Consider the following 22,017-nt stretch of genomic DNA (forward strand, 5'->3'; position numbering starts at 1 on the left):
TTGACCTAATGGAGTAGGTTTGGTTTCGGACAAAACAATTAAGTCAAAGAAGCCTGCATAAAGCAAAATTATAAAGATCGTCCGTTAAAATTACTCAAACACAGGACTTAGATGAAACTTACCATATTGGAATTATTGATACGTCTTCCCCTTCTTCGTGCCTACAGCCTAGTTTTAGCATTTTGATTGATTTTATGAGGAGCCCTAGCTGTAATAGATGTAAAAAACCTCCCCAGGGAGCACATTGGCTACAACATCCTAGACAAGCATAAATCACACCACCCTCCACAGACCATCAATCAAATCAAATAACTAGAGTTTCATTCAACTTCAAACAGAGACCAACAAAGGGCGGAAACAATCAGCTAGCCCACCAAACATGAACCAACAATCCCAGTTAGCTTTGGACCCCAGCAAGCAAGTCACTTAAAGACAAATATTGCAGGCTATAAACTGATGGTTTCTACTTTTACCATAAAGGGGATTCTACCAAACTACCACATGAACTGAACTGACAGTAAGTTACTATAAACTTTTCCAAAACATAGAATGCTCCCCGTGTGGCTGGGATAAGGCTCAGTCAAACAAAAGACAAAATGGCAGTAACATCATCCACAGCAGGTTTACCAAAGCTTCTCTTAGAATGCCTACATATACAGCAACCATCTAGCTTTCACTGAAAAGCAGCAGCCCTTTCTGCAGAGGAACCACCAGGACAGCAACACAAGCCAGCATAGATTTGGTAACAACAGCAGCACAAGCGGGGGATCCATTCAGCGAGTGACTACAGGCAACCAATTAATTAGAGAGTTTATATAAGTAGTGAAAAGTGATGCATGTATGTTATTTCAGACTACAAGATCATAAATAGCAATATTTAGGATGGGAGATGGAACCCTCCTCAAGACAAGCAGTTAAAAGAAAATTGGCAATACAATGGGTTAACCCAAAACTAGAACGCTTGTTTTGAATGCAGATAGGAATTGAATCCGTAAAACTGATACCATGGAGTGAGGAAAATACTAAGTTGGGTCAAGGGACCCCTAGCTAAGTACGCTAGCCTTCAACCATAAGTAGTAATGTCAAATCATGAAATTCTGAATTTATTTACCATGTGATTTGTTTTACCTCACTAGTCTAGAAAAGTTGAGAATAATCTAGATACAGATATCATGATTTAATTTAAACCATATTTTGAACTGGTGCAATATATATTTCTTGAACCTCACAAATTTCAGACTCAAGGAAGTTCACTAACATAGAGTGGAAGCAACATCTACATCGGGCTCTCAGTTCCTCAAACTGCTTAAATTTTGTGCTCAAGTTAAGCCCGAAGGTGATTCTCCTCATGGCATGCATGCACCCCACAAAAATAAAAACAGTACTCTAAAATACCATATATAGGACAATAAAATATCCTAAGCAACATGAACAAACTTTGGGAAAAGGTCCATCTGACAAAGGTGCATTTCATTTATTTTTTATCCAAACCAAAAAGCCACTGAACATGGTAAAAACCTGTAGGACCTAGATCTTGAGGGACTCTGACTTCCGTCTTGGACTTGGTGACCTGCTGGGTTCACGACCCCTCTCATCAAGAGGAATTCGACCATTCTCTCTTGGGCTTGGGGACCTGTAACCTCTCCCATCATGTGGAGAAACAGACCTGGAAATAGACCTAGAGCGCCTTGGTGATTTCTGGTTTGACCTGTAATTTCTCTCATCACAGGGTGAAACAGATCTGGAAACAGATCCAGATCGACGAGGAGAGTAGTAATCATCCCTCGCTTTGCGATCCCTGTAAAGAAAAACATACAAAACAATTTGGATATTAGCTGCAAAATAAAATTATAAACCATTGATTAGTGATTAGTCACCCAATGCAGAATAACTGAAACCAGCTCTATTGCCCTCAAAAGAACACCTTGAAACAAGTCAAAAATAATACAACTGAGCAGGAGCCACTTAAGCATGCACTTAATTAGGAAATGATGAATTCTGTAAGTAGCCTTGGGGAGTAAGAAAATCTACTTAGACCCTTAAAATCCAAGCAATTGAAATGTGACCTTTACCTGGACATTTAAAGAGTTTCTGCACAAAAATATAACACTTTGATCGAAACATTGTTTAACGCTTTAAATGTACTGGTTGATCGGCATCTGAGAACTTCACAGCTCTTGCCCCATCTTTTTAAAACATCATACTATCTTTTCTTGAATACCTCTACGAGTTCCCATCTTTGAAGATGATTCTTTCTTTGGCCAACTACAAGCTCTATATTCTTTCTTTAACTGGATAGTATGCAACATCAAAATATCAAACTAACAATTTAAATAAAAACGAAAATGAAGTTCTTGTGGGATCATAATCATTTCACAAACCATGTTCAACTAGTTGGTTCCATTAGATGGTAGAAGCTTTACAAGCCAAAGGCATAAAATAAGGCCCATGCAAATTGTAAGGTTATTGTTGATGAAGGTGAATTTAGAAATGAAACTTCTGGAGAAGCTTTGATGGAAAGGTAAGCAAGCAGTCTTGACTTTATGATCTTTGTCTCTCTCTATTAATTCTGAATTCTTTAAGTCTCTCTTTTCACTTAGAATCTGCATGAACAAGGGCACTGGCATATGTCATTCAAATCCACTGAAACAAGTAACGTTAACACTCAAAAGCACAATAGATGTGTTAATAAACGGGGAAACACTGCAACAAAAAAATCTCTGCCACGAAAAGTTTGACAGTAATTTCCAATAATATGAAATGAAAAAACTTTCAGATTCCTCGATTTTATGCAAAGGGAGGGAAAAATAAAGAACGGAAAGAAAATAAGGCAAGTAAATAGCTAATAAAAGTACAAAGTTACAGCCAATTCAATTCCACACACTTAAAAATTCAGTAGAAATTACTCGCTGACAAAAAACTGGAATCAAAACACAGGAACAAATTCACAACCTAAGTAAATGTTGATAGAAACTAGTGCCAAAAGTCATTCTAGTGACAGAAGACCATCTCTATAGGTAAAGTACATGCCATAATTTTCAGTAACTACAACAGGAATAAAATATCAAGCCCTCAATCCCCAAAACAAGTAAATGACTGATACAATGAAATTACAAAAAAAAAAAACTCACACACGCATATAAACAACTGAACAGAATATGCATAAAATCACCTTCACAATCAAGTCAACAAACTTATACAAGAGTCATATGAAACAAAATTAGCAAAATCAAAGCATCTTAATAGCTGAAGTGGAGTTCCGGTAAAGATTTAGCTCTCCCGTGAATGTTTTAAAGTAAAGCTGGAAATAATTATCCACCTGGTTGTTCTACAAGACACAGCTAATAATATGGCATCTACATGTAAAACGTAAACAGAAGTGGAAGATGATAGGAGGGGCGGAGACTGCACTCGAGTAAGTTTCAGTCCCATAATCCATGAGGTTATACATCCTCAAATAACATAAAATGGCTTCAGAAATAAATAGACAAGAAATTTCATAGCATCAATAATTAAAAAACGCCAAGATTATGACCAAACTTACAGAAAGCAAGGCCCAAAGTACTGTCCAATATCCCTTGTACCTAACTGGGTAAAGATATACTACAATAAAATTTAACCCCATCTTAATAAGAAGCTAAGATATCTCTCCTCACATAAATCAAAATGCTTTGTTCAGTATGTTCCAGACAAAGAAATACTATTTATCAATAGAATTTAAGTCACCAATGTATTATGTTACTTCACTATAGAATGCCTACCATATTTGGTAATTTTGGACGTAGCCAATTCAACTTTCGATCCTAGATTACCTTTTCATTGCCTCATAAAAAGGTCACCCATAGATACATAATAGTAAGAGTTAATTGATATAATTTTGTCCGATCGGAGTTGGTTTGCACTAAGCAGATGATCTGATAGATAAAAAGTAGACTCATATTGTTGGTTAAAATATGGTTATGAACACAACAGCAGGACTCGGCTATTGTGCTGACATGCAGTGTGAACATTGTTATAAGAAGGAAAAACTGGATCTTTCAAGAGCATAAGCAATCTTATTGTGAACTGGATACCCACAAACATGCTAAATACTAAAACTGTTAATTATAAAATGAGCATGATCCCAACCATAAATGAATGTAATAATTTCTATACAATAAAAACATGCATATATTCCACACTGAGCAAGAATAGAAAAGAGAAAATGGGGGACCAACAATAAAGGCTCGAAGAGAAACATGATAAAGCCAGGAGTGTGAGATATTTGAAACAAAAGCCCACGCATGCCAAGTCAAGAACAATTGAGTGCAATCAATGCTATATTTAAAGATTTGGTACCAGACCTCAAGTCACTTCTCACTGGGGAAGGTGAGCGAGAATAAGCTGTCAGACAAGAAGACACAATGAAAATTTAGCAGTGAGAATAGTGGAAATAAATGTATGTTATGACAGAGAACAAAGCAAAATCATTTTTCAAGATGACAGTTGATTGAAAAGGCTTAAAACGTGCACTGACAGCGGTAACGGCGCTTGGGGGACCTTGCTGGACTTCGTCTCCTATAGCTTCCTCTTGTACTACACATAAAGAAGAGCTTTAATTATGAGTAAGGTTTTCCCAGAAAAGTAAAATGCCGAAAGGCAGAAAAACCAACAGACTACAACAATATATCACCTCGTGTGTGAAATCCTACGCATTTCTTGAGGAGTTTTCCTGTTCTCTTCAGCAAAAACAATTCTTATCTCACGTCCTCCAATAATTGCACGGTTCAAATGCTCCTTTGCATCTGCTGCATCTTCAGGATAACGGAACTTCACAAATCCAAAGCCTCGTGGCTCCCTGTAAATTCAAGCAGAAACTACAGTGTGACATGGGATATCTAAATTTCAACTGAAAATTTAGATGTGCAGATCATTTACTACCAGTCCCCTATGTTCATGACAGAATTCACTGGACTACTATTCGTAACTGAGAAAATATACAAAAGCATTAACTGCAATGTAGGGCGCCATAACACCATAATAGCCATAAACATTACAAGTACCAATTTTAAGATGAAAGGCATTGTATTTACTTTCCTAAAAAATCAACTCAGAACCAAGTAGCAATAAAGTATAGATCCATTTGACACCAGCTTCTGTCTTCTGTTTTAAGCTGCACTTTTGCTTTACAAAATTGCTGATAAGTGTTTGGAGACAAGCTTTTTTGCTTAAAGAAAAACAAGCTTTTTTACCCCCAAAAAAAATACACAAAAGCTCAAAAAAGGGGCCCCTAGTGCATAAGGGCCTGGGAGGTCATTTTGTATACAACCTTACCCTGGTTATGCAAAGAAGCTGTTTCCATGACTCAGACTCATGACCTTCCAATAGCAAAGTAGCAATCTTATTATTGCTACCAAGGCTTGTCAGCCTCAAAAAGCAAAAAGCACAAAAAAAAAAGGGATAAACTTTTAACTTTTTCACACTAAAAGGGAAAAGAAAACATATCTCACATAAATGTAACATCTTTTCATAAGATATAATGTCTTGTTGAGATGCTATTATCATTTTTTAAACATACACCAACCAAAAGCTAGTTAGCAGTTATTAAACAGTGTCTTAAGACTCTCTAACTTTTCTAAGCCATCTTGTTTTTTCGTCAAATGCTTTAAGATCCCTTGAGAAAATATTTGTGCCTCTATGGCATCACGTTAGTAGAAAAAATTAGTGCCCCAAACCAATCATCTGCTGCCATGTGCTAATATGTCAGATCTCTAATTCTGGCAATGATTTCTCCCGCAATTCAGAATGATTCTGAATTGCGCGGGAGTGTAAGATCCGAAGAGGATGAAATTCAACGGGGAGAGATAAAGAGAGAGAGAGAGATGGAGCTAGAGAGATAGTCGAGAGAGAATAGTGGGGAAAATGTGATTCAATTGTATTTCAAGATGCCCCGCTTCAGCAGTATGAGCTGGCTTATATACCCTCCTCAAGGAGGCGCCAATCATTTGAATTACAAGCTGCTAACTACCAGCTTCTACACACTTCTATACTCTAATTGCCTACCACCTTTATTACAATATTACCCCTTCGACTAATAGGCGCTCTTGCCCTTTTCCGTGACAATTCCCCTCCCCTTGGAATTCTTCTTGTCCTCAAGAAGAGTTTATAGGAGTCCTACTGCCCTTGGAAATTGCTGGAGTAAGTCTGGTAAATACTCCCATGTGTTGTTTTCCAGGTGGAGGTTGGACCAGCGGACTAGCAACTGTGTGAGGGGTAGGTTATGTTTGTATTTCACTCGCTTATCCACAATAGCTACAGGCCCAGCTACCTGTTGTGATGCTGGAGCAGCCGAGGGTAGAGTTGCACTCACCGGGTTGGAACTAGGAGATGGTTTAAGGAGAGAGACATGGAAAACGGGATGGATAGAAGTCTCTGCTGGAAGTTGTAATCGGCACGCCGTTTTGTCCACCCGAGCTAACACTTCATACGGCCCACAGAATTTAGGACTAAGTTTGGACACTGCCTTGGGGGAGAGAGTCTTCAGTTGTGCTTCCCTCAGTTTCAGATAGACCCGGTCCCCAACTGAGAAGTTTCGTTCACTTCGCTTCTTGTCAGCATATTGCTTCATTCAATTTTGGGCGCTTGCCCGTTCTCTCTTTAGAGTCTGCATCACTTGCTGCCTCTGAGTGAGATAATCATCCACTGTGACTACCAAGTTGGGGCCTCCACTAATAGGTAGCAATGGTGGTTTGTAGCCGAATAAGGCCTCAAACGAGGTCATTTTCAAGGACGAGTGGTAGTTGGTGTTGTACCACCATTGTGCCAAAGGCAACCACTTGTGCCACCTCGCAGACTGCACCAAGCACACACCCCGAAGGTAGGTCTCAAGGCATTGATTCACTCGTTCCGCCTGTCCATCTGTTTCCGAATGATATGCTGATGACGTGTGGAGCTTGGTGCCGAGTGATTTCATGAGTTCCCTCCATAATAAGCTGGTGAAGACTTTGTCTCGATCTGTCACAATGATTTGAGGCAAGCCGTGTAATTTACCCACTTGATCTAGGAACACTCGCGCCACTTCTTGGGCTGTGAAGGGATGAGTTAGACTTAAGAAATGGCTGTATTTGGTGACGTCCACGATTACCAATATGCAGTCTTTGTCCTCTGACTTGGGTAATCCTTCCACGAAGTCCATATTGATACTAGACCATGCTTGCTCCAGTCGAGGCAATGGTTGCAGCAACCCTGGAAGGTGAATGTTCTCATGCTTACATCGGCTGCAAATGTCACAGCTCTTTATGTAATTTTGTATTGCCTTCTTTAACCCCAGCCAATAGAATAATTGTTGTACTTTGTTAGGATCTTCCTTCGTAGCAACTCGTCACCTCCAATTACCAGCTTCTCTTTATACCTTAGCAGTCCATTCCTTAATGAATAGCCCGGTTTGCTCGTGGGGTCTAGTGTCAGTTGCTCCATTAGATCCTTGGTCCATTCTGTTTTCTCGTAACTGGCTGCTACCTCTCAGTGCCATTCTGGTATGACAAAAGTCATGGCTGTCGTTGTTCCCTCCTCCATACAACAGGAAAGGGCATCGACTGCTTTGTTCTCGTGTCCTTTCCTGTATTGAATGGTGTAATTAAGACCCATGAGTTTAGACATACCTTTCCTTTGGAGGTGTGTATGTAGCTTCTGTTGCAATAGGAATTTCAGGCTTTCATGATCAGTTCGAATAATGATCCTACTCCCTTCCAAATAATGCCTCCATTTCTCTACTACTATCAAAACCACCAATAGTTCTTTCTCGTATACACTGAGGCCGAGGTGCTTTGGCGCTAAAGCTTGGCTAATGAAGGCTATGGGCCTTCCTCCATGAGCCAACACTGCTCCAACTCTATAGTTGATGGCATCAGTCTCTAATACAAACGGTTGATTAAAATCAGGGAGGTTCAATGTAGGAACCTCACTCATGGCTTTCTTCAATCGATCAAAGGCAACTTCAGCTGCTTCACCCCAACAGAATCCTTCTTTTTTGAGCAACTCAGTCAAAGGCTTGCTGATGATGCTGTAATTTTTAACAAATCACTTGTAATAACCTGTAAGGCCCAAGAATCCTCACAAACTCTTCACGTTAGTTGGTCTTGGCCAGGCATTCATTGCTGCAACCTTTTGGGGGTCAGTGCTCACCCCCTTTTCTGATATAATATGGCCTAGATATTCCACCTGGGTTTGTGCAAAGGCACATTTGGACTTCTTGATGAACAACTTATTGAATTGAAGGATTTGCAAGGTCATCCGTAAGTGCTCTATGTGTTTAGGGAAGCTGGGGCTGTAAATTAGGATATCATCAAAGAAAACCAGAATGAATTGGCGAAGATAGGGTTCGAATTTCTGATTCATGAGGGCTTGGAAAGTTATTGGTGCGTTAGTTAAACCGAAAGGCATTACTAAGAATTTGTAGTGCCCTTGGTGAGTCCTAAAGGCTGTTTTGTGGATATCTTGGGGGCTCATATGGATTTGACGATATCCTGAACGGAGGTCGAGTTTGGAGAAAACTTTGGCTCCATGTAACTCATCTAATAGGTCTTCTATGATACGAATAGGGAACTTATTCTTTATGGTATGGGAGTTGAGTTGGCGGTAGTCTATGCAAAACTGCCAACTGTCGTCCTTCTTTTTGACTAAGAGAAGAAGGGAGGCATATGGGTTGATGCTAGGTCGAATGACTAATTGATGAAGCATTTCTTTAATCATGCATTCAATCTCAGCCTTCTGTTTTGGGGGATACCGGTAAGAACGGATGTTAACCGGCTCGGAATTGGGTTTAAGGTTTATGGTGTGGTCTAACGGTCTGGGAGGGGGTAGAGCTTTCGGTTCTTCAAACAAATCCTTAAATTCAGCTAAGAGTTCAAGTAAGTCCAGTTGAGTTACCTCCTAGGGAATGGAGCCATTCTTCGTTGCTTCTAGTTTGAGTTTCCTACCATAGTCTGGTTCCTCATCCTCCTGCTCGATTGCTTGTATCAAGAATAATTGAGCCACCAAAATCCACTTGCTTTTGAATAGCTTATGTAGTCTTTTTCCTAAAATAAGTTTGCAAGTACCAGCCTCCGCACTGCCAGTGATAGTCATTCGTTTTCCCCCTTTGTCGAAAGTGACTTCCATTTTCTTAAAATCAAAGCAAATGGGGCTTATTTCTCTAATCCAATCCACACTTAAGACCATATCGCACCCCCCTAACCGGAGAAGTCTTGAATCAGCTTTGAAGTTTTCCCCCTGCATCTGCCAACAGAATCCCATACACGCAGACTTACAGATCACCTTCTGTCCATTAGCCACCGTAACAGACAGTGGAAGGGTCCTGGTGAGTCGACAATGGAGCCTCTTAGTTACTCTTTCATCCAGGAAGCTATGTGTGCTTCCCCTATCAATAAGTATAGACAGGTCGTCCACCTGTGCCTTACCATCTACTTTTATGATTTTACTTGTGGATACTCCCCTTAGAGCAAGGAGGGAAATCTCCATTTTCTCTTCTTCTCCTTCGTTCTCTTGGGTCTCTGCTTCTTCCACCTCTTCTTCCCCATCTTCTGTTTGTTCTAGTAGCAGCAGTTGGCGTTTGCATTGATGGCCTGGAGTGTACTTGTCTCCACACCTAAAGCAAAGTCTTGCTAGCCTCCTTTGTTCTCTCAAATTGTTCCCAAACGATGGGGATGGAGTTGGTAGAGCTAACGCCTTACCGTTTGGTCCCCCTATTCCTCCTTCCTTATTCCACCCCTTGTTACTCTGTTGCATAGGCACCTGCCATCCTCTACTCACCCCTTTCTGCTTCTTCGATAATGGCTCTACCGCTAGCTCTTGTAGCTTAGCGCACTCCGTAGCCTGCTATACTGTTTTAGGTTGAAACATTTTCACCATGGGGCGGATTTCTTCGCTCTAGTCGTTGATGAAACTTGATACAAAGTAACCCTCAGTAAGTGTGGGATTGGAGATCAACATGAGGGCCTTCAATTCCTCAAACCTTTGTTGGTAGACCTGCACAGATCCTCCTTGTTACAGTTTATTAAATTCCTCTACTACATCTAACATTCCTTTCTCCATTCCTTTCTCCCCAAATCTTCCACACATTCCTTACACAAATTCTTCCCAAGAGCACTCGTCTTTCAATCCCATCCACCCCTGGTACCATGCATCCCCCACATCGTTAAGGTAGGCCGCAGCAATTGTTACCTTCTGTTGTTCGGCCACATTACAAAGACGAAACACTCTCTCACAACGCCTCACCCACCATCGTAGATTCTGGCCATCAAATAAAGGAATCTCCATACGCGACATCAACGACCGGCTCTGGTTTGATCCTTGTGCTACGCCCGATCTCCTGACACCCACGTTTTCTTCCATCATTGGCTGCTTTGTTTCCAGTTCTGCAGATCCCTCCGATTTGCTATTACCCCCTAGATCATTTAGGATCGGTTCTGAATGCTCCCTTGGAGGGAACTCAAGAGAGATTCAGACCTGAGTTTGGCGTGAAAGCATCAACATAAATTGATGCATGTGATCCCAGAGAGTTTGGTTCTGTTCTCTCATCTGCTCCCCTAATCGAGTAGTCTGTGATCGACTCTCCTCCCGCTACAAGTTCACCACTCCATCGATCCTTCTTTCCACCAAATTTTCAAACGTCTCTATCCGATTCTGCATCTCCGATACCGTTGCCGTCACTTGCTGGAGTTGTGCTTCCATATGCTTCATCCTAGTTCCGTCTGCCATGGCCCTCCCGCTCGCCCACGAACGTGCTCTGATACTAGATTGTCAGATCTCTAATTCTGTCAATGATTTCTCCCACAATTCAGAATGAATTATGCAAGAGTGTAAGATCCGAAGAGGATGAAATTCAAGGGGGAGAGATAAAGAGAGAGAGATAGAGCTAGAGAGATAGTCGAGAGATAATAGTGGGGAAAATGTGATTCAATTGTATTTCAAGATGCCCCGCTTCAGCGGTATGAGCTGGCTTATATACCCTCCTCAAGGAGGCGCCAATCATTTGAATTACAAGCTACTAACTACCAGCTTCTACACACTTCTATACTCTAACCGCCTGCACCTTTATTACAATATTACCCCTTCGACTAATAGGCTCCCTTGCCCTTGTCCGTGACATAATAGTAAGGTTAAATTTGTAAATATATTTAAAATTCGAAAATATATTTTAGACCTACTTCATATCATACTCAAACCCATGACCTTCCAATCACAAAGGAGCAGCTTTGTGCTGGCTACTGAGGTTTGCCCAAAAGAAAAAAACCACGAGAAGTTATACATTTTTAACTATTTCCCACTATAAGGGAAGAGAATATATCACATAAATGTAACGTTTTTCATAAGATATAATATTTGTCTTGTTATTGAAATACTATTACAATCCTTTTAAACATACTCCAACAAGAAGCTAGACTGAAGTTATCAAACACTGTCGCAACTTCTCTGAGCCTACTTTTTTTATTGGTCTACTGCTTTAAGGCCCTAGATAAATTATTTTCTCTAAGGGATCACATCATTAGAAAAGTTGTGCCCCAGACCAATCAGATGCTGCCATGATTTAGTGATAAGGTTAAATTTGTAAATACATTTAAGACATTTTAAAAAAATTCAATTTGTTTTACATTTTCCTTATCTTAATTTTAGAGCTTAGACTTGAAATTCCAAGTACAGAAGCATCAACCCAAACCTTCCATGCACCATTTTTCCTAGCATTATAAAGTTATCTAGTGCAGCCACCCAACCAAAATTTGCAAGCCATTAATTCCTACCGAATTTTCATATTTGAAATTGTGGAAATAAGAGATCGAGAGGCCAACAGGCCAAGAATATTGCAAAGATAAGGATCCGAAATTCTAGGGAAGTTAGAGATAGAGGGGAAAAAAAGATAATTCAGTTTATATAATTTAGTTTAAATTGTACTCATATGTATATATACATCCTATGCACGAACGAAAAGGTAGAGTTTTTCCTTTCTCCGAAATATTTTCTACATGGTATCAAAGCAGAATTGTTTTTCCTCCCATTATCAAACCCTAACGGATTAGCCGTCGCATAATCCAACTCCTTTCTACCCGTACCTGTCAATCTTGTCGTTATTCACAATGGCCGGCAAAAGTAGCCAATCCTCTGAGATCATTCCCCTACAAAACAGCAACCCTGGAACCATTGGCAACAACATGTTCACCGTTACAGGGCACAAGCTAAATGGTCAGAACTATCTTCAATGGTCACAATTAGTGTTGATGTTCATATGAGGCAAGGGAAAAGATGATTGCCCCCAGGGCATAGGTCGAGCAGTCTGGCAAGCAATAAGTCAGGTTTGCACCGGTAGGTCGTGAGTTCGATCCTCATCTTGCGTAGTGAGGCAAAGCCTCACACCTGCGATTTATCTCCTTTGTCGGAATCGAGGGCACGAGCAGGGGGGGCCGCACAAGGGTAGTCATCCCAAGGGAAAAGATGATTACTTAACCGAAGCCACAACCAAACCAAGAGAAGCAAAATCAGGGTTCAAAGCTTAGAAGTCCAAAAATAATATGGTGATGTCTTGGCTCATCAACTCTATGACAAACGAAATAGAGAGCATGCTTGATGATCTAAAGCAAGGAGATTCCCATGTTACACAGTATTTTAACTCCCTAAACAAGTATTGGCTTCAATTGGATAAGTGTGATATTATCCAATGAAAGTGTACAAATGATTCAGCAAGGTACAAGCAGATTGTGGAAAAGAAGAGATCATACAAGTTTCTCATAGGTTTGAACAAAAACCTAGATAGAGTTAGAGGGAGAATTCTCGGTACAAAGCCTCTACCAAGTCTTAGAGAGGCATTTGCAGAAGTTCGAAGGGGGAAAGCCAGATGAAAGTCATGCTGAAGCCTACAAACCCGACCTTGGAGCAATCGACTTTAATCACCCAAGGAAGCCATCAAACTTCAGTTGAAGAAAAGAAGGGGTGTCCTGGGTGTGATCACTGTCACAAGATAGGCCCCACTAAGGATACTTGCTGGGAAATCCATAAGAAGCCACCTGATTGGGAAATCCATGGCAAGCCACACTAAAAATTTATTATAAGTACTTGTAACCCTAGCTTAATAGATTTGATTTGTTCTTTCCCTCCAATTTCTCTTCTCCTCTCTTTTGTTTTCTCCCAGTTCTATATTAGTTTTTCAAAAATCAACCACCTTATAATTGCTAAATTTTTTAGGTTAACATACTTGTCTAATTCTTAGATTATTGCAACAAATAAATGCTAGATATGCTTCTCAAGTAAAATTCAATAACATCAAGTGGAAGATATATTATACTAGCAAGTTCACTAGATATTCAAACCAGGGGCGGAGCCAGGAAATGTGAACAAGGGGGCAAAAATAGTTTGGGAGAGGGGAGGGGGGCAAGACGTGGAGGGGATGGGGCAGGGGGGCAAAAATAGTGCAGTGTACCGTGATGTACAGTGCAATTTTGCTTGGGGAAGGGGGGCAGCTGCCCCCACTGGCCCCACGCTAAATCCGCCACTGATTCAAACTATGAAATACAATCAACAATTTTTTAGTGCATAAAGTTCCTCCTACTTTCTTAGGTCCTATAGTTCAATATGTTTCTCTTGACCATGTGTACAATTTTCTATTGCTAGTTTGGATAATTTTCTTCCAAAACAAAATCAGCAATAGATGATATTAATGATGAACATCCCCTCATAATCTTCCTCCTCAATATGAAAACAAAGATAAGTCATCAAGTTCTATAGATTAATATAATGATGCATCACAACAACACTTTTGCAACAAAAATCTAATTCCAAAATCAGAACTGCAACATGCACCCCCCCCCCACCCCAAAAAAAAAAAAAAGAAAAACGATTGTTATTCGAGTTTTGCATTGAGTGGCTGAAAATATTAGAAGGTCTTGGACTTCCCATTTAGAATTATATGTGCAGTAGTAGCAGTTAGGTAAATTAGGCTAACTGGATGTTATATTAAGTGAGGGGTAGTTAAGGAAATGTCCCGGTTATATCCTCCTTTGTAACTCACGCCCTTATGTCTATAAATGAGAGGCGTGAGGGTAAACTGTCGGGTGTGTGATTGATCATTCTCATTGTTGTGTGCGAGAGCTGTATTGTGAGAGAAAGCTAGAGAAGATAGTCTTGTAATCTCATAGTGAGGGTTCTTGTGTATCAGTGAGGGAAGAGGGATTGTGAGAGTGTATTTCTTGTACTGTTTTTCATCAAGTTCTAGTGGATTGCTCTCTCTAAAAGCGGCTCAATGTAGGACCATTTTATGCAGTCTGAACCAAGATAAAAGCTGGATGCTTCTTGTGTGGTTTGCATGTTCTTTCTTTAATCTTTTCAATTACGTTCTTGTCATATTTCTGTATTGAATTAAATCAGTGAGTGTAAGGGTGATTTGAGTGTGTATTTTGGCTTGATTCAAGGAATGCCAGTGCTCCCAATTATAACAACGACAAAACACTGTGAGGTACAAGGACATGCCCTAGGAAGTAGACCAAGAAATTGTGAATATGATCTCCTAAAAAATGATAAATTGACAAGAAAATCTTTCTTTTCTCTTTTTTTTTTTTTTTTGAAAGGGGGGGGGGGGGGGGGATAGAAGATTATAATATGAGGCCCTATACCCACAGTAAAGCACCTCTACATTCTAACAACCTGGGGAAAGCTTGGCCACTAAGATAGCAACTAACAACAACAACAACAACATATCCAGCCTTTATCCCACTATGTGGGATCGGCTACATGAATTCTAGACTTCCATATATTTCTATCTTTTGTCATATCTTCATTGAGATCCATACACTTCATATCAAACTTTAATGTCTCCCTCAAAGTCTTCCTAGGTCTGCCTCTACCTCTTTTTTTGATTAATTGTTCCATTTCATCAACTCTCCTCGCAGGAGCGTCTCTTGGTCTCCTTCTCACATGACCAAACCATCTTAGTCTAGTCTCTCTCATCTTCTCCTCTATTGACACTACTCCTATCTTATTACGAATAACTTCATTTCTAATTTTATCTTTTCTTGTATGGCCGCACATCCATCTTAACATCCTCATCTGCGCTACACTCGTCTTTTGCTCATGTTGATATTTGACCACTAAGATAGCAACTATTAAAAAATAAAAAAGACGGCTTCAGAACGGCAACACCAGAAATAGTTGGGTGAAACTATTCACAATACCCCCCAAAAAAAAGCATCCGCCCCCTCCAACTCATACCAAAAATCAAACTATCACACACACTAACCCAAAAAAATACCACAAATGGGATAAACACCAAATCTTAAGATCCTAAAATATGACTAAAGGCTAAAGCTAAGCAAAAAAAATTGTAGAGCACAAACCAGAAAGTATCAACTCTAGATTCTGGAAAGGACAAGGCAAATTTCTCTAAACCATTATCATGGTTTAAGCCCTTCATTGGATTTCAAAAATAAACCATCCTCTACTGAAATAGCATGAAAAGCTGAGAAAAGATTATGCATAGGTTTACTATCAAACTGAAAAATGGGTAGTAAAATAGGTGCTGTCAGAGATATTCATGAAATTTCCTATAATAAATGGAAAAGACAAAAAAAACAACAGCTTATGTGTGGATCTTAAAGCTATGTTTGGTAGTTTTGGAGGGGTGGGGAAGGAAGGGTATATAAAAGAAAGGGAAGGGGAGGGAAAGAAGGGTAAGGAGCAAGAGTTAGTGTGCTCTAGTTTTGGATGTTTAATAAAGCAACGGAAGAGAACTCTCTTCCCCTTGTTTAGGAGTTTAAGTGAAAATGTAAGGGAATGGAAGGGTTATAATATTCAATTTACAATGCAACCCTTATGCTTTATATGCTTTAAAGGGCAAGAAAGTCAAAGAAAACATTTTTAATTTGATAGAACGGAGTGTAAGCACAAACACTATGTTAGAGATTTGTCTAGAGTATTGAGGCAATGACAGCAGTGTTTTTGTATAGGGTATTATGCGATTTTAGAGGGTAGACATAGGCGGTGGACCCTCTTGTAAATAGCTGTCAAGCTGGGGGTAAAACCGGTAATATCCATTCTTTAATAGCCTAGGAATTGCTGCTCTAAATATTCTATAAATAGAGAAGGAGGGCTAGGCATTAGGCGCATAATTTCAGTTCTTTCTCAAGAAAGCTTTGAGAGAGGAAAGGCTATGTTTTAGAATAGCTTTTGTAATCTTGAGAGAAGGCTTGTAATCGAGGGGGTGCAACTGATGTACCGGGATCATTCTTTATGAATCAATGAAGGCTGCTCTTGGAGGGTTCTTAAGGCTGGATGTAGTGCCAATTCAATTGGCATGAACCAAGATAATCTCAGTGTTCTTGTGGACGTGTGGTTTGCGTTTCTGTTTGTGTTTCTTGTTTGTTTTAATTCTGTTTCTATTTATATTTTCTCTTGATTATATTAAATATGTTCCTAAGATCAAATCTGTGAGTGTGTGAGTAAGTGTGGTAGAATTCCTGTCCAAGAAAATAATTCCAGCTACCCTAGGTATAACACAATAAAATTTGTAATTTATGAATCCTAAACCTTTACGAGCCCTAATCTTCTGTAATGCATGCATTTAAATCTATAACTATCAGTTTTACAGACATTATAGAATAAACAAAATAGACGACGAGTACAAAAATGAGTAAGATTTTACAGAAGAAACCAACCCAGTGTAATAATCCTTGGGTAGATAAACATCTTTTATGGGTCCAAATCGTTCAAATGGGATCCTAAGATCTTCTGGCCTGCAAGCAATCAAACAGATTAATTAGAAGATAGATAAACACATGTTGATGTATGGATAGATAGAGAGATGAACAGATGGTAGTTAAAATAAAAAACAATCTGCTACTGAATCAAAGTGTAAACTAATAACTATTTTTTCTTGTGGTGATGCCACAGCTCAAAATGTCAATGTCCACAGCTGTGAATATTGTGAACATTTGATATCAAAGATTCCCAATCAATTCACATAAGAGGGTAAAAATCATTGATACTTGCTCAATTTTGGGATCAAGGGGCTCACTAAACTTTAATTTTGTAACAACTCACATGAAAGAGTTTATAATTATAGATAAGAAAAGGCTTTACTGTATGACGGTTCTTATACAGAAGAACAAGAAAAAAAAAATTATTCAAGCACGGAACCATCCTAATCCTAGAGTAAAGCATTTCCCATGCATGATTATGCCTTTCTGTTAATATGGGCTGGTGATATTGAGACATAAACGCAAGTTCAGGGACCAACTTTATAGAAATTAAAATTTACAGACCCACTTGAAACTTAATCCCAAAGTTCAGCAAGTGCCAATGATTTTTACCCCACATGAAACAAGAATAAAAAAAATGCCGAACCCTCAGACATTACCGAGCGAACTTCACACAAAATTCACGAGAAAATTATGCATTGCAACGTGACTACGGCTTAAAAACTGAAATTCAACGAAAAAGAAAAAGAAGATAATAATCATGCCAATGTTATGTACCACCTGAGAAATAACAGTAGTGTTCGTGAAAACCCCAGACTACATTGAGAAATAATTGAACGCGCCGTGAAAATAAGCTAAAGGACAAGAAATCAACCCATAACACTAAAAGATGGTACGAATAGATAGAACATAAAGGAGACCTTGCGTCGAGGGAGATGTTGCGAACAAGGAGACCAGAAGGAGCGGGCGAGCGGCGGTCTCGGCGAGACCTACCGGAGTCGCGAGGGTCGTCGTACCGCTTGCCCCGTCTCGGACTGTAGCTTCTGCTTCGGCTTCTGTACCTCCCCATCTCCTACAGAGCGCTCTCTATCTCTCTCTCTCTCTCTCTCTCTCTGGGATTGTGGAGGAGAATCGGAGGTTCTGGAAACCCTAGCTGGCTGGCTCGAGCCAAAACCCTAATACGAGGGCACAAGTGGAGACGCGGGTTCAAATAAATCGAGCGAGCGAAGGCTCCTTTCCCTAGAAGGCCTGCAGATGGTGATCGATGAAATACCTAATATAACCCTCTTGTTAAAAAAAAATTTGTTTTTAATATTAAACTTTTTATTAAATAGTTATCTCTCATCAAAAATAAAAATTTAATTTTTAAAATTTTATATTTGTATAATATCTTTTTAATATTTCTCAATATAAATATTAGACTTTTTTAAAATGAAAAATATTATAATATTTTTAATTATATATTAAAATAAAAAATAAACTGAAGATACCTTATCTTCTGTCCCCTTTATTAATTTACGAAATAAAACCGTATATCTTATGGATGCGACAATCCAAAATGACGATTTATTAGATAAACGGTGTCTAGAATGGTGATTTAAGTCATTTTGGATATATACATGGCAATTAAATTACGTACTATAAAAATATATATACAATTATAAGGTATCTTTGAATTAAAAATCAATTTTTTATATGTATCACAAAAACAATAAAGACGACTCAAATTTTTTTTACAAAACAGTTTGAGGGTATTCCATAAATTATAAAAAATTATTAGAAATGCATTTTCAACGAGAAATTATGTTAAAAATTAAATTATATTCATTTATAACCAGCTAAGCAGCCACTATATAACCAAGATCTAATGTTTAATCTTATTCTTCTTTATTTTTTCAAATCTCAAAATTCTCTCGACGTGCATTAGAGCTTGTTGTCCCCTTGCCAAAAATCATTGTTCCCTTGTTGTTGAATTTCGAACATCATCGTTCCCTCTTTCAATCGCCACTAATTCCTTAATTTGTTTATCTGTAAGTATTTTTTGTTTTATATGTGTGTGTGACTTATTGTAAAAATATAATGGGGGATTGAACTACAATATTTGTCCTTAATTTCATATATTTTTATAATTTTTTAATTTATAATTTATCTCACATTTCTGTTCCTTGACTTTTTTAAAAACACCATTTATTCATCTCCATTTTATATCGAAAATATTTTCTATTTTCATTTTTGTACAACTTAGATACCCATTGTAACGTATTAGCTTATTATTAACCAAACTAATAGCGACTTAAGTATAAAAATTGGTTTATTTCATAAATTTTAAGTATTAAACATTGAGCCCAAAAATAAATATATAAAACTGGTGGCACATGTGAAAGGTTGATATTATTGTTGCTTAATTATAAACCTTTATAATTTACATGTTCCCATTAGTATGTGTGGAGAAGAAAAAAGACTAGTATTTATAAGTTTTGTTTGAGAGAATTAATGAATACAAACAATTATTTTTAAGCATATTAAGATTATTTTGACAAAGTCAAAATTTATATTATTATTTTGAGAGTTGTGTATGAGAAAATGGGCACATGCCCAATGATAAATCTAAGCTCAGAGAAAGAGGCTTAAACCTATTGAAATAAGAAATTTACATAAATAAATTATTGGTACAGAAAGACATTATATGATCAAGACTAAAGAACACCAGTTTAAGTAATTGATAACCCTAAATGAAAGGCTTGTGGTAGACTAAATCAAAAGACTTAGTTGTAGGATCGATGTGTCTAAGATGCCTGTAATCATTCGAGAATTAGTATAGTAGATGAGAGATTGGGAAGATCGAGTTGAACTTGTCTCAAATGCGTTTGTTTATAAATCCACAAAAAAAGCTTGAAATAATATTCAAAGACAATGACTTTTTCTCCATCCGTCAATTATTCCCCCTATAAATATGAGACTTCTCAATTAATAAAAGTACGTTCACAACTATACTCATATTATATCTATATTTGCTTTATGAACTTTGAGCATGATATATTGATTTAAACATTTGAGGGTCCGTGGGGAGACTCATTCATGCCCTTGATTGGTTTTTTTTGTTTTATAGGTCTTCAAGAGACTCTATTCGAGATACTCTTTCGCTGGTTAATTACTCGCAAACTCATCGAGACACTCTATCACAAAAAAATATATATATTATTATATTTGGACAACAAGGATAAGATCTTAATTTTCAGCTAAATAATACACCAAAATCTCACTTATTAAATGAGTATTAAATTTATATTCTAATAGTAAAGGTTACTTAAGTAGTGTTTGTTAAAATAAGTAAAATAAAACTCTATCAATATAACTTATTAATAAAATTTAAGATAATTTATTCAAAAAATAGAGAAAAATTTATCTTGAAAGTTCAAGACAATAAGTAATATGATTTTTGTTTAAAAAATATAACAAATACAATAATTTTTTTTATCTAAAATACTTTTCATATCTGTCGACGTTAGGAGTCGGTCAATCGTGATTTATAGGTCCGCAATGAGAAAATGAGTATAAATGCAAAGAGGAGAAACAAATAATGAATCACACACAGATAAGTTTTTACGTGGTTTGACCAAAATGATATCAAGTCCATGACTATTATCCGGTTATTCTGGCAGAGTAACAATATATCATTATCATCCATCATCTCATACAATAGTTTTTTATCCATATTTATAGTGTAAAGTGTTTATAATTTTCATAAAATCCAAAATAAGATGATAATATTATGGAGACAATATGTTATTATCAATTCCATAAAACCGATAATGAATCTCGCATTATCAGGGGTTTGGTTTGCCTTAAATAAGATAGGTGGGCATCGCCTCCGATTATACAGCAGCCTTTTTGTTATCCGAGCTAAACAGTTAGGGCAACGAACATGACGGTTTAGGCTAGTAAGTTAAAAGTATCACTAGGAACTCATTTGGTTCCATGGTCTGAACTCAAGTTTCGACGATGTACGACTTTGCTCTGAAGACCTCGATCTTGGGCCTATTGGGCTTCAGGATATTAGTCCGGCCTGCTAAGTCGAGTCCAATCTATAAAAAATATGGTCCGAAAAATACCTATAACAATATCTCACATTTTTCAATTTATATATTAATTAACAAACACTATCTAGATTTACATCTTATAAATTATTATGTGTGTTAAATGAATTAACTCGGCACTGTTTAAAAAATTCAAATATTTAACAGGTAAATATAAAAATGCATGAAAATAGTTATTGATGAGTAACATAGAAGACAAATTGGGTTTTTGTACTATATTTTCTATACAAACAGAGAATATATAAAATCATTAAATTTGTCAAGGCTACGTAAAGCATGATTTTAATAAAATAATTTGAGCAAAACTAAATCGAATCGACCGATTAACTCAAAAAATAAAATTAATTAATAACTAAAAAAAATCAAATCAAAACTATATAAATTAAAAAAAATCAAATTAATCGATAGAAAATACACAAAAAAATGATATCATTTTATAAATATTAAAACAATATCGTTTTAAAGTTTGATTAGTTCAATTAATTTAGTTATTCCAACTAAAAAATTCAATCGAAAACACAAATTAAACTTTTAAGACAAATTAACTGAATCAAAATTATGCAAGAAAAAAATCGAATTAAATTGAACCGACAAGTTTGATAAATTAGTTAAGCTAACTTGAACTTTTTGCTCTCTCTTAATCTCAAAATTTTTGATATATTAATTCATGTACAAATATTTGCCCACTCATGACAAATGAGTTGCAACTTTTTTGTTGTATTTATTTTTAAATAAAAAGTAAAATTGAATTTATTATCTCATAAATTTTGTAAATTCAAATAACATAATTTTGCTTTGCAAATGTTTTAATTTTTTTTATTAATTTTGTAATTATTTACGAATATACAAGTGTCTATTTTCTCAACATGATTTATAAAATACAGAAATATTATTTGATGATAATATATTATATTTTATATAATATTAATATAAATATATAATATATTAATACATAAATATTATAAAAAGTGTTATAAATAAATGCCTAAACAATATTTTCGTATAAAATATTTTGCAAAATTTGCCAATTTTTTTTCCGAAGGGGGTAATTTGCCAGAAAATTCCTACCTTTTTGGGATTCCCTTCCCAAGTTTGGAACGACGTCGTCAGGTCCGGCAAGGTACTTTTGCGCGCGTGGAGGGGAAAGAGCGTGGGTTGAAACATGAAACAACTCATGATTGGAGTTCAAGATGTCGTCATAATGG

At 37.3% G+C, this 22,017-nt stretch overlaps 1 protein-coding gene across 2 annotated transcripts; it reads right to left on the reverse strand.

Annotated features, from left to right (window-relative positions):
- Positions 1–299: 299 nt before the first annotated feature.
- LOC127811381 (serine/arginine-rich SC35-like splicing factor SCL28) lies at positions 300–17,906 on the reverse strand. 2 transcript variants are annotated; one of them, XM_052351185.1, is made up of 7 exons: positions 17,636–17,906; positions 16,674–16,751; positions 4,673–4,837; positions 4,517–4,575; positions 4,344–4,383; positions 1,528–1,798; positions 300–784 (listed from the first exon to the last, which is right to left on the reverse strand). In XM_052351185.1, the coding sequence occupies exons 1-6, from the start codon at positions 17,782–17,784 to the stop codon at positions 1,528–1,530; spliced, it is 762 nt and encodes a 253-aa protein (XP_052207145.1). In that variant the 5' UTR covers positions 17,785–17,906; the 3' UTR covers positions 300–784. The 2 variants fall into 2 exon arrangements, with proteins under 2 accessions (XP_052207145.1, XP_052207144.1); XM_052351184.1 differs by having other exon boundaries at positions 1,519–1,798.
- Positions 17,907–22,017: the final 4,111 nt, after the last annotated feature.

The sequence above is a fragment of the Diospyros lotus genome, chromosome 10 (assembly GCF_014633365.1).
Source record: "Diospyros lotus cultivar Yz01 chromosome 10, ASM1463336v1, whole genome shotgun sequence".
NCBI lineage: Eukaryota > Viridiplantae > Streptophyta > Magnoliopsida > Ericales > Ebenaceae > Diospyros > Diospyros lotus.

Bases quoted from the DNA above. Each gene is read 5' to 3' on its own strand.
- LOC127811381 (XM_052351185.1), bottom strand. From the start codon at position 17,784: ATGGGGAGGTACAGAAGCCGAAGCAGAAGCTACAGTCCGAGACGGGGC. The intron at 4,838-16,673 runs GTTGGTTTCTTC...TTGAATTTACAG, and splicing joins CCCAAGGATTATTACACTGG to GGAGCCACGAGGCTTTGGAT. The intron at 1,799-4,343 runs GTCTGGTACCAA...TTTTCTTTACAG, and splicing joins CCAGTGAGAAGTGACTTGAG to GGATCGCAAAGCGAGGGATG.